The 12,627-nt window shown below is 39.8% G+C and overlaps 1 protein-coding gene across 15 annotated transcripts in view; it reads left to right on the top strand.

The window, feature by feature from the left end:
- The window catches only part of MITF (melanocyte inducing transcription factor), a 220,998-nt gene that overhangs the window by 202,498 nt on the left and 5,873 nt on the right, over positions 1–12,627 (top strand). For 10 of the 15 annotated variants that reach the window (XM_027042457.2, XM_053219074.1, XM_027042456.2 and 7 more), the window contains 3 exons: positions 2,059–2,133; positions 8,096–8,171; positions 11,516–11,663. In XM_027042457.2, the coding sequence (XP_026898258.1) occupies positions 2,059–2,133; positions 8,096–8,171; positions 11,516–11,663 (299 nt within the window). The remainder of the gene's footprint in view (positions 1–2,058; positions 2,134–8,095; positions 8,172–11,515; positions 11,664–12,627) is intronic. The other 5 variants (XM_027042459.2, XM_053219076.1, XM_027042458.2 and 2 more) reach the window with 1 other exon arrangement.

Below are 12,627 nucleotides of genomic sequence, written 5' to 3'. Positions count from 1 at the left end.
TAAGTGTCCGACTTTGGCTCTGGTCATGATCTTGTGGTTCCTGACTTCAGGCCCCACATCAGCTATGTGCTGACAACTCAGAACCTGAAGCCTGCTTCGTATTCTTTGTCTCCCTCTCTGTCTGCCCCTCACCTACTCGTACTCTGTCTCTCTCTACTATAAATAAACATTACATTTTTTTTTAAATAAAGGATAAAACTAATTAATATTAAAACTCATCGGAAGTCAACAAAAAAGTAGGAACCCTACCAGGAAGGAACAGTGTCATGAAGTTCTTAGAAAATAATGCCGAGATCTATACTAAGTAATGATAAAATGTGGTTAGCGTGACATGATCAGAATTCTTACAACTTAAGTGCAAAGTGGGGTTTTGAATTATGTGTTTGCTTCTTCAAAAACAAAAGAAAACAACAGAGGCAACAGGTGGGAATAAGAGAAATAGGTAAGGGGTAGACGTTGATTTTTTAAAGAAAGTAAGCAGATATAATGAAGTATACACTTCCAGAATCACTTTCTATCATAGAAAATGACCATTCCAGGCAGGAAAAGGAGAAATAGACAGGAATTAGGGTTCTGAACACTGCTAGTTGGAGCAGGAGTATGATGTAGCCAAAAGCTTAGGAGTCAGTTCTGATCTACAGGCAAAAAATTATCTTTCTTAAGTTGGGTTTTTCCACCTGTGTTAGATTCTGGTCAGGAAGCAGAGACCACGTGGTGATTTGAACAGTGGAGGTTTAAAATATAGAATTGTTAACCAAACACAGGCTAGCAGCTACTTAGGATGATATGTTAAAGAAGATCCTGAGGCTGCAGGGGGTATCCAGGCTTGAGAAAGAACCTCTCCCACCCCCACCCCCCAGGCCAAGAGTCCACCCCCTTGGGGAGGATGTGGGTGAAGCTACCAGATGTTAGAGAAGTTCACCGGATTGCCTTGGCCAAAGCTGGTCCACAGTTAGTGGGTTGAAGTTGGAAGGCAGAAAACCATGGTGTGTGGCTGGCAAACTGAAAAAAAAGGCGGGGGGGGGGGTAGAAATAAAGCGAGAAAACAAAAAATAAGATAGTGAAGTGGAGGGTGTATGAATGAAAGCTGTCTGTAATGCTCATGTGAGAAACAAATAGAAAATCATTTGGATTGAACTTCCAAGTTGAAATAATTTAGCTTCTGAATTATTTATTTGTACATAATAATACATGCATAATACATACATACATACATACATACATACATACATACTTTAGTGGCTATGAGTTATGCTAAAAAGGTTTCTATTTTGGGGTAAGATTCTGAGTTAAGGTAGTGTAATCTTTCAGATAACTCTTCTGAAAAGGAAATAACAGAGGTTCTAGAATCCCAGGATTATTCAAAGGACTGTTTCTCTCTTGTTTTGGTTTGCTGTCCTGAAAGGTGCAAAGTAATCCCTCATCACAGAGAACTCACAAGAGTTGCTATGCAAATACATCTTTTCCAATAGAGCTGCTTCCAAATGCTTTAGTACCCTATTCCTCTGTTTGTTTTCATAAACCCAGACTAGGAAAATAGTTGCTCCTAAGGATCATAATTTCATTCCAGCAGGTTCTGTTGGAACCTGGCTCCCAGTTCTGAAAAAATGAGTCCATTTCCACCAGTCAGTTAGAGAGCCGATGTGATAGCTTCTGTACCCAGTTTTTTATGTCAATGTTACAAAGGCCTCGAAGAAATAACCTCAAAGTTCTGTTGCATGAAAAGAAAATTTCACTCCTGATAATAGAATATCAGCTGCAAATTTCCCTAGTTCTCTGGTTATTTATTTTTCCTCTTGTATGTTTGTAGTGTGTCAGACATCTTTGTTACTAGTCTTTTACCATTTTGTAGAAGCCAAGTCTTTGCATTTATTTCATAAGTATTGCTTTGGAAAAAATGCAAGCTTTTTAAGAATGATAATTTGAAAAACCCTCTTTGGATTGTTAGAATCTGGTCGGATAAGCTTCTATATATTTAGAAAATGAGGTGTTTTGTAGTTGACATCATTGTGTGCCTTGAACCGTTCCAGTTTCTAATTACTTCATTCACGTGCACAGCGTGTATTTTTCCCACAGAATCTGAAGCGAGAGCATTGGCCAAAGAGAGGCAAAAAAAGGACAATCACAACTTGAGTAAGTTGGTTTTATGTTCATGATATTTGATTGGAGTGGATGTTCCCCCTTATATCAAAATTGTTTGAAATCTTACAGGGGAGGAAATTGATACGTATAGCTGTTATAAAGATATAATTTATGGAAGAAAAATTGTTTTTCAGAGAAAGTAACATTTATTTTCCCCATATTTTATCTCCAATCAAGTTGAATTTTTTCCAGTATTCTGAAAAGTATTTACTTTACTTATTTATAGTAATGGTGTATGTGTGTGTGTGTGTGTGTGTGTGTGTGTGGTGAGAGGGAGACTTGATCCCCAACTACCCAATTATAAGTGTTGCTCACACTGGAACTTATTAACAAAAGGGGATGATGGGATCACCTTCTCCAGTGAGATTTGAAAGAAAAAAAAAATAAAACACCTGGAGGGGAGTCAGTGGGTAAGGTACCCTCCCAAATTTCTGACTTGTGACTTAAAAAAAAAAGTCTCCTGACATGTAAAAACACGTTTAATTTACTCTTGATCAAATCTTTAAGATTTGAGAACTTAAGGTTTTTGTTTCATAAACAAAAGTAAAAGAGGCTGCACAGTTAAAAAGAATTTTTCATCTTTTGGCCTCCTGTCCTCTTCTTCCTAAATTGCGTTTTAAGAATGTAATAAGTTATGTATAGACACTTTGTTGTGGTAAAAATGATAGAATTAGACCCGAATTTAAAATGATAGAATAAAGCTAGAATTCTCCTCTGATTCGTAAAAGTCATCATTGTTGGTTTGTTTTTCTTTTTTTTGGTCCAGTTTGTTGTTGATCTTGCCAGTCTCTGCCCATGTGTTTAAGAATACACACATGTGCACATGCACACCGAGAATAAATAGTGGGCTTTTTGGTGTCTGTTTTAACACAAGCAGTATCATGTTATCCATATTTGTTGCTGTTTGCTTTTTTATATTCAGCAGTCTTTCCTGAAGAACCTTTGCAGTTGTTAGTGTAGGTCTGTCTCCTTTTAAAAAACTGTTGTATAGTATTCCATAGCATGGCTGTGTGAAATTGAGTGATTCTCCTACTGCTAAGTGTTGAAATTACTTCCAGCTTTTCCCTGTACTTTTTTTTTTAATGTTTATTCATTTTTGAGAGACAGAGAGTGACAGAGCACGAGAGGAGAAGGGGCAGAGAGAGAGGGAGACAGAATCAGAAACAGGCTCCAGGCTCCGAGCTGTCAGCACAGAGCCCAACATGGAGCTTGAACTCACAAACTGTGAAATCATGACCTGAGCCAAAGTCGGACGCTTAACTGACTGAGCCACCCAGGTGCCCCCAGTTTTTCCCTGTTCTAAGCAATGCCACAGTGAGCATTTGCACACGCGCCACTCTGCCTGTGTACAGGGGAGTTTCTTTCTCCAGGTCAGGTACTGAGAAAAGGAATCGCTGGGTCCCAGAGGGGATGGGTTCTTTCTTTTAATAGATACTGTCCTTCCTAGTTCCCATTTCAGCCGGGAGAAGCTCTGCTCCTTTTAACCCAAAGATTGGGAGTAATATTTCTAAGATCTCCTCTGGCTTCCAAGTAATTGTACTCTAAGACATTTGTTCTTTCTATATAACTTAGAATTAAGATCATCAGGTGTTACCCAAAACTCCACCTAACTGACCTGTGGAAAACGAAGTTGGATCTTGTCAAAAACAATACCTTTATGTAGGCACCTGAACTCTCAAGTTTAGGGTTGTCAGTAAAATATAAACATGATTAGGTCATACTCTGAGGTCTATAAAAAAAATCTTAAAATCTCATCTAACCATCAGAAATGAATACTCAAGGGGTGCATGGGTGGCTCAGTTGGTTAAGCATCCGACTTTGGCTCAGGTCAAGATCTCACAGCTCCAGAGTTCGAGCCCGGCGTCAGGCTCTGCTCTCAGTGCAGAGCACACTTTAGATCCTCTGTCCCCCCTCTCTCTGTCCCTCTCCTGCTTGTGTGCGTGCTCTCTCACCCTCTCTCTCAAAAATAAACATTAAAAAAAAAAAAAAAAGAAATGAGTACTCAAGGTTAGATTGTCCATTGACATAGCTCTTCCTCTTCTAAGAACTTACCTTGTAAAAGTAGTTGCCAAAATGTGCAAAATAATACATTCATTTGTTTACTCATAACTATTTACTGAGCCCTCATTATGTCTGAGGCATTTTTCTACAGAAGTGAACTAGACAGATAGGCTTCTCACTTATGAGCTTCCATTTGACTCAAGGGCAGACCCAATAGATGAGCAAACGAATACATTAAGGTGGTGTTTTCAGTACAGAACAAAAACCACGATAGGAGTAAAATGTATATGTGAGCACTGGCCAAAATATTCAATATACCATTGACAGAGAGAGAAATTAGACATAGTCTAAATATTCATCACTGGAGTGTTTGTAAATAAATTACAGTATATCCCTATAAAGGATACTCAGTGGCTCTTAAGAAGAATGGGGTTGGTCTTTTTTACCTGATTTACATGGATAGCCACAATATATTACTGAGTGAGAAGAGTTAAGTGGCAGATAATATACATATTATTATCTCAGTATGTAAAAAGAATACACTAAGTGTGTGTGTGTGTGTGTATTCTTCATAGAACCTTCTATCATCTGCATATTTCATTTGTTTATATATATCATAACATATAATATACAACATTTAATATAAAACATTTTGTTTATATTATAGTGTTGTTATATTAAATTATTATATTATGTTATGTTATCATAAATTATATATTACATAAGAAGCAAACGAATGAAATATGCAGATGGTTGAAGGTTCTATGAGGCGACAAAGTACAGGCAACAGGATAGAATGTCAGGATAGGCATGCGAGGTGGTGGTTCAGTTTTAAATAGGGTGGTCAGAGAAGGCTTATAGGTAAATCTGAGGCACTGCCTGAGGTTGGTGAGGGCAGAATCCTACAGATATTTGGGGAAGGGTGTTCCACTCGGGGTGAACAGCAGTATGAAGTCCTAAAGTGGGAAGTGGATCTCGTTTGGTTGAGGAATTGCAGGAAGCCAGTGGGGCTAACGGGAGGTGGGACAGCGGTAAGTCACGACAGAAGATGTGGTCAGAGAGGGAGAGGAGCAGAGCATGAGGTCACAAGGATGGGAGCCCACCAGATCCTTGAGGACCTGGCTTTTGTCTCAGTGAGGTGGGAAATGATTGGCGGGTTTTCAGCAGGGGGTTGGATGCTCTGCCTTAGGTTTTAACAGGATCCCTCTGGCTGTTGTGGTCTAAATAGACCAGAGTGGGTAGGAAGCAGTGGGTGTGGGTGACAGATGGTACTTAGGAGAATTGCAGTAATCCTTAGGCGAGAGACGATGGTCGCTTCTGTCAGGTAACAGTGGAGGTTGAAAGTGGGCGGATTCTGTAGATCTTTCGAATATAGAACCAACAGACTTTGATGATGGATCCGATGTGGGATGTGAGAGGAACAGAGGTGTAGAACTGATTCCAAGGTTTTGGCCTAAGTAACTAGAGGAATGGAGTTACAGTAAATGAGGTGGGAAAGGCTGTGGGTGGAGTCGTTTGAGCATGGAAGAACAGGAGCTTGTGTTTGGATTCTTGGGGCTGCCCATTAGACCTCCCTGTGGAAACAACTAGTAGTTGGACATGCGAGTCTGGAGTTTCAGGGACCTATCTAAGTTGGAAATACAGTTGTGGGAGTCATCAGTGTTTGTGTGGCGTAGGAAACCATGAGACGAGATGAGATCACGATTAAGTGAATATAGATGAAGACGAGTTCCAAGAACTGTGCCCTGGGCAGGCAGCTTGGTTAGAGAATAAAAATCATCACAAAGGATATATAAGAAACTTAACAGTGGTCGTATCTGGATCACAGGAAACTTTTACTTCACGTTATGCATTTCAGTGCTGTTTGAATTTTTCTGGTTGTTACATGCTTGGAAAAGTAAGAAAGCATGTCATGCTTTTAGTTTTGGAGGAGGTTAGCTACAAGATCAGAGGTCCAAAAATTCCTTCTTTAGAACCAGTGAGTATCAGTGTATCTGTTTTATAAAAATTTAATGGTAAGGCAGTGTTTTAAATGCCTGGTTTAATCATAGAAGGGATCCCTCTGCTAAGAAAAAATACAGAGTGTGTTGGGAAAGTAGCATATATCATGTACCTAAACGTATGGACTACTAGTAGGTCAAATATAAATGTGTATTAGGTTATATTATGTTTAAAGTAAAATGTTAACTTTTTAATCTGATTTATTAGACCTTAAGTTATTTGGAATTTGTTTGCCCGGGTAGGTAAATTAGAAACATTTATTAACCCATATGCTTTACTGTTTCACCCTCCCGAAAGAAGATGATAATTTAGCTACACATGCAACTGAATTGATAAAATAGGGACGCTGTTAGGACGCATGGTGTAGTTAAACAAGCTTAACTTCTAGGATGTGTTACCCAGCACCATATCCCCTCAACGCATCTGCCTATTGAACACTTGAAATGCGCTATAGTTCAAATTGTGATGTGCTGTAAGTATAAAATACACACTGGATTTCGGGGCGCCTGAGTGGCTCAGTCAGTTAAGCGTCAGACTCTTGATTTCGGCTCAGGTCATGATCTCAGGGTTTGTGAGCTCGAGCCTCCCATCGGGCTCTGTGCTGGCAGTGCAGAGCCTGCTTGGGATTGTCTTTCTCCCCCTCTCTCTCTGCCCTTTCCTCTGCTCATGCCCTCTCTCTCTCCAAATGAATACAACCTTTAAAAATTATAAAATAAACTCTGGATTTCAAAAATGTAGTACAAAGAAAAGAATGTTAAGTATTTAGTTACAATTCATATAGCTTACATGTTGAAAGGATGGGTATATTGGATTTAACAAGATATTCAAATTAATTTTTCCTCTTTCTTTTTACTTCTTCAATGTGACTACTTAGAAAATTTTAAATTACGGAAGTAACTCACATTGTATATATCTGTTGGGCAACACTGGGCCTAGGGCAGGGAGTTTTGTACGGCCGGTAGGCTAAGAATGTTTCTTTTTTTTTTTTCTTTTTTTTAAATTTTTTTTTTTTAACGTTTATTTATTTTTGAGACAGAGAGAGACAGAGCATGAATGGGGGAGGGTCAGAGAGAGGGAGACACAGAATCTGAAACAGGCTCCAGGCTCTGAGCTGTCAGCACAGAGCCCGACGCGGGGCTTGAACTCACGGACTGCGAGATCATGACCTGAGCCGAAGTCGGCGGCTTAACCGACTGAGCCACCCAGATGCCCCTAAGAATGTTTCTTATGTTTCTAAATGGTTAAAAAAATCAAAAGAGGAATGTTTTGTGATATGTGAGAATTATATAAAATCCAACTTCTGGCATCCAGCGCTTCTTGTTAGTCAACTGGCATTGCAAAAAAAAAAAAAAAAAAAAAAAAAAAAAAAAATATATATATATATATATATATATATATATATATATATATATATCCAGTTAATATTGTCACATTTTGAACGTTGTCAATAAACAAAAGGAACTTATCTTCTCTTTCATTACATAAGTATCTACATAACATCCTCAGTTTTGCCAGTTTGGCCCTCAAAGCCCAAAGTCCTCATTATCTGGCCCTGTAGAAAATGTTGGTTGCCCCTAGTCTGAATGGTCAGGGTTGAGTTCAGGCTGTTTTCGCTTGCTCCTGGGTACCCTTGTCAAGTCCCTAATATCCCCCAAAGTAGTTTTGTCATTTATCATTGAGGATACTTAACTCCAGTGTCAGGGTGTTATAGAATCAAAGGAGAAATTACAGTCTCATCACTTTGTAAATGATGAAGTTCTGTACAAAGGTAACTCATTTGTTTGGAAGCACTTGAACCTCAGTCCCAAAACCATGATAGTATCTGGAAACCCAGATCCGGAAACACAGCCTTGGGCTGGCCAGGCTAATGCGTACATGGCTTTAACGAGATATGCTACATGTGTATGTGGTGCTGTTACTGACAGTCCCTTCCTGTCCTCTTTTCTTGAAGTTGAAAGAAGAAGACGATTTAACATAAATGATCGCATTAAAGAACTAGGTACTTTGATTCCCAAGTCCAATGATCCGTGAGTACAATTCCATGTTAATCTGCATTGTATATTTTTGGGGACCTTAATGCTTATTCATATGTTGCAGAAAGGGCACAGTTCTAAAAACCAGAGTCAGGAAGCACCCCCCTGAACCATTGGTTCCACGTCTGGTATAGTTATCCCTTTCCTTGTTAGTCTGGCCAAACTAAAATTTTGAGAGAAATGAACTGAATTGTATTAAAGGGTTATTGGGCATAAGGTCTTCAGCTTTGGATACGAGGAGGTGGCTTTCTGAAATCTGAGACTCCTTGGCAAATGATCACCTAGCTTTTGGAAGAATTCTCTTTAATGGTTGCAGGATAGAGATTTCAGTAGCTGTTCAAGCAAGAGCTGTTGACCATTTGCTGGAGAGCTCAACAGTATCTGTGGGCTGGTATAGGAGACTCCACGTCTAACACTCAACAGCCGTAAGGTCAAAAAAAAATTTTTTTTAACTTGCATGCCCTTTATATGCTTTACCGATCTAGAAAAAAATAATTTTTTAAAATTTTTTCAAGTACTGGTCAGCAGATTTGGATTTCAGCTTCCAGTCTCTGCCCACCTTCCCACCCACACCGCCCCTCTCCCCGTTTCAGATGGAGAGCAGTTGTAAAGATAATTTTCCTACTGTGTCAGCAAGTAGGACAACATGTACACAATTTTTATCTACTAGAAAGTGACCCGTTTGATGTAAGAGGCAGGAGGATGTATACGTTTTAATGACCCCCAGTGGCGTTGTCTGAAATTAGCCTTTGAATAGAACCTTTTAGCTACCTAATAAAATGTAAAGATGAAATCAAGCATTATTCATGCAAGCCTTATTAAATTTGCTATTCACGTTATTGTCAGGGAATTTGTGACAAAATAAAATAAAATCATGGCCCATTGTAAGGTGGCTTTGATGAATGTTCAAGCACAATTTCCATCATCCACATTTTGCTTTGCCAGGTTTCAAGGAAAAGCCATTTTGAAACTCACAACATTCAAATTCTCAGTTCTGCCGCACAAATTTATCCTACTAAGGGGCTGCGACCTTCATTTCCTATAGTCAGTCTTGCATGATAGTTGAAATTGAATTCCCATTTTCCTGTTCTTTATCAGCGTTCACTTTTTAGCATATTCTTTTAAACTGTAGCATGTGAATCTCTTTAGCAACATTATGAAATTATGGGGCTGCAGTGAAAGCCTCTATTTGCATATCTTCTTTCTCTATTGTATTAGAATACTTACGTGTTTATAATCTGAACTGATAATGATCTTTAATTGTAGGCATTGTTTTAAGATAAATGGACTATAATCTCTAATGGGAGTTTTTCCCTACCAGGTTTCTGGAACAGGCTCTGGGGCTGCTACAGAGACACCATCTAGTGAACCAGGGTCTTAGCCCCACACGCTCTCCTCCCCTATAGCAGATCTGCTTTCGCTGATTTATATATTGGGAATCTTTATACAGTTCTGTGTGGAAAAAGGGTTGCTCTCATCACAAGAAAAAAAAAGTTTGAAAACCCTTCCTTTAAGCCTAAAAGCCTGATTCATTGGATGTCACAAGGAAGCAAAACCTGAGATAATTGGTTGAAATAGTCACTTCTTAAAAACTGAGTCGCTGCTCACGTGTTTCACCATGGGTTTTTCAACCTACTGGTCTAGTTGAAGCGTCTTTCATTACGGTTACATCCCTCTCTGGCTGCTCAAGTGTTGGTTACTTTGACCTCAGCCCTGAATATTAAACAAGTCTGTGCTCCCTCTATCTCAGCACATCTCCCTGGGTAGCCATCTTTGGTGCTCAGACCCCAGGGATAAAACTCAGGGAATTCTCTAGGGGCCATAAATCTGCCTCTCGTGGGAGAACTTCTGTTTTGTTCTTCATCTAATCCATATGAGGATCAATTACTTGGTGGCTTGTTTTAATGGCTCTCCATTCACACATCCCAGCTGATACTTCAATCTGCCTTGAGCAGCTATAGATTATGGGGTAGGAGAGTTTTCATACATTAAGTTGTTTTTTTTTTTTTCATTGTCCTCGGCATCATCATCATGAACACTGTGAAAGAGCTCTGATTAATTTAAAGTACTACAGAAATACCATTTATGTAATTATAATTTCATTCTTAATTATTTTTCTGAGAGTGCTCTAAATTTTTCAGCTCACTTTTACCTACATTTTAATGGTGTTCTTAATTTCCTTATATATGAGTGCATTACAGCTACAGTGATTAAAACCTGAAAGGCACCAAGCTCAGGCTGCCCGGGTTTGAATTCCAAAACAGTCCCTTACTAGATATGTGATCTTGGGGAAGATGCTTGAATTCTTGTACTTGATTTTCCTCGTCTGTTAAAAAAAAAAAAAAAGGTGGGGTTGGGGGGGGGGTTGGATCAGAATATTCCTACCTAGTCTGCTTGTTCTAAGACCTCAGCCACGTAAGAAGAACGCTATTGTGGTTTAGTGCACGGAAGTCTGGAACCAGATTCTCTAGGCTTTCTGGCTCTACTGTGTGACCTAGCTGTGTGACCTTGGGCCCTTTACCTCTCTTTGCCTTTTTTACCCAATCCATAAAATGGGAATAATATCAGTGCCTAGCCATTGAGGTAGTTACGATGAAATGAGCTGTAAAACACCTTAAAATGTACCCCCATAGTAAAAGGTATTTAAAGGTAGCCATGATAATTCTCATGTTGAGCCCTTACCACAATGCCTGCTCCATCATTTGAATTGCATTCTAAACTTTTCATAGCACCTTCAGGTAACAAGCTTCCTTATATTCTAGTAACATACCTGTGAGGCTGCTCATACATGTGTAGTGTCACCATTTTATAGATGAAGAAACTGGGACACAGAGAGAGGTTAGATAACTTGCCCATGAATATTCATGAGAAAATCCAAGGATACATCTTTTATGCTTCACACAGTCAAGTAGTAGGATCTCATGGAATTTTTTTTTTAACTGTAGCTTATTCTGTCTGTCTGAATGAGTTAACATTGGTAGTCCTAGAAACCTTTAACTATTTAATATAGTTTTTAAGAATACTGATTATTGTAATCAACAGACCTAAATCTAAGTCCTGGCTATACCCTATAGTAATTCTGTGACCAAGGGCAAGGTGAAGAGTGTCTTGTTTCAACACGTGCACAACGTCCCTCCCATTCAAGGCACTTGTTTGGGTTAAGATCATGTATAAGAAGTAGGCGGACAGCATCTGGCACATGGCAAGCACTTGATGAATGACAGCTGTCATCAGCTTGCCGTTGTTACCAGGCCTTTAGAGATGGAGTGCACTGCATCATGGATCCTCAGTGTGCCTCCAGTCCTGAGAAAGGCTGCTCTCTTCTGTCTTGGTTACAGAGACATGCGCTGGAACAAGGGAACCATTTTGAAAGCCTCTGTGGACTATATTCGAAAGTTGCAACGAGAACAGCAACGTGCAAAGGAACTTGAAACCCGACAGAAGAAACTGGAGCATGCCAACCGGCACCTGTTGCTCAGGATACAGGTACGGGCATGTACGAAGTGCCACCGACTTGGAGGTTGGGAGGGGGAGGCTGTCTAACAAGCCATGGGGGACTTGACGTACACGATCCTCGTACAGTAGGTAGTCGTTATTCGTGGATTCCCAATTTGCGAATTTGCCTACTCTTTAAAAATTTGCTGTAACTCCAAGATCCACGTTTGGGGTGCCTTCATGGTTATTGATGGATATGCTCAGAGGGGCAGATTTGAGTTAAGGTTGAACAAGGCATTGACCTGCTGTCTTCTTTCAGCTCACACTATAAACAAGCATCCTTTTTGTGGGCCTTAGTCCCATGCTTTTTTCACATTTTTGTGGGTTTCATGGGTGAATTTTGCTGCTTAAAACGGCCCCCAAGTGTAGTGCTGAAGCTGTCTGGTGTCCAAAGCACGAGAAGGCCGTGCTGTGTCTTACGGAGATAAGTTTCCTTCATATGTGACTTGCAGCGCTGTTGGCTGTGAGTTTGATGTTAATGTATCAATGTTATATATTAAATAAGGTCTCTTTAAACCTAAAATAAGGTTGCATTATGGATCAGTTGATGAAAATGTTGTGGATGGACACTCACAGAAACCTAACCCCATATTTCCTCTGGGAATAATCATTTGGTATCTACTAAATCAGGGTTCAGAGTGACTTCATAGAACGTGACTGTCTTAGTCTCTTTGGGCTACTGTAACAAAAATACTACAGACTGGGTGACTTTCACAACAAAGGTTATTTCTCAAAATTCTGGAGACTCAGAGTCCAAGATCAAGGTGCAGGTAGATTCGGTGTCTGATGACAGCCCACTTTCTGTTTCATAGGCCGCTGTAGTCTGTAGTCTCACTGGGTGCTAACATGGCAGTGGAGGGAGGGAACTCTCCGGTGTCTCTTTTATAAGGGCACAAATCCCATTCATGAGGACTCCACCCTCATGACCTAATCATAGTCCAAAGCCCTACCTCCA

Source organism: Acinonyx jubatus, chromosome A2, assembly GCF_027475565.1.
Source record: "Acinonyx jubatus isolate Ajub_Pintada_27869175 chromosome A2, VMU_Ajub_asm_v1.0, whole genome shotgun sequence".
Classification (NCBI taxonomy): Eukaryota; Metazoa; Chordata; class Mammalia; order Carnivora; family Felidae; genus Acinonyx; species Acinonyx jubatus.
This window is presented reverse-complemented; position numbering and strand designations above follow the sequence as displayed.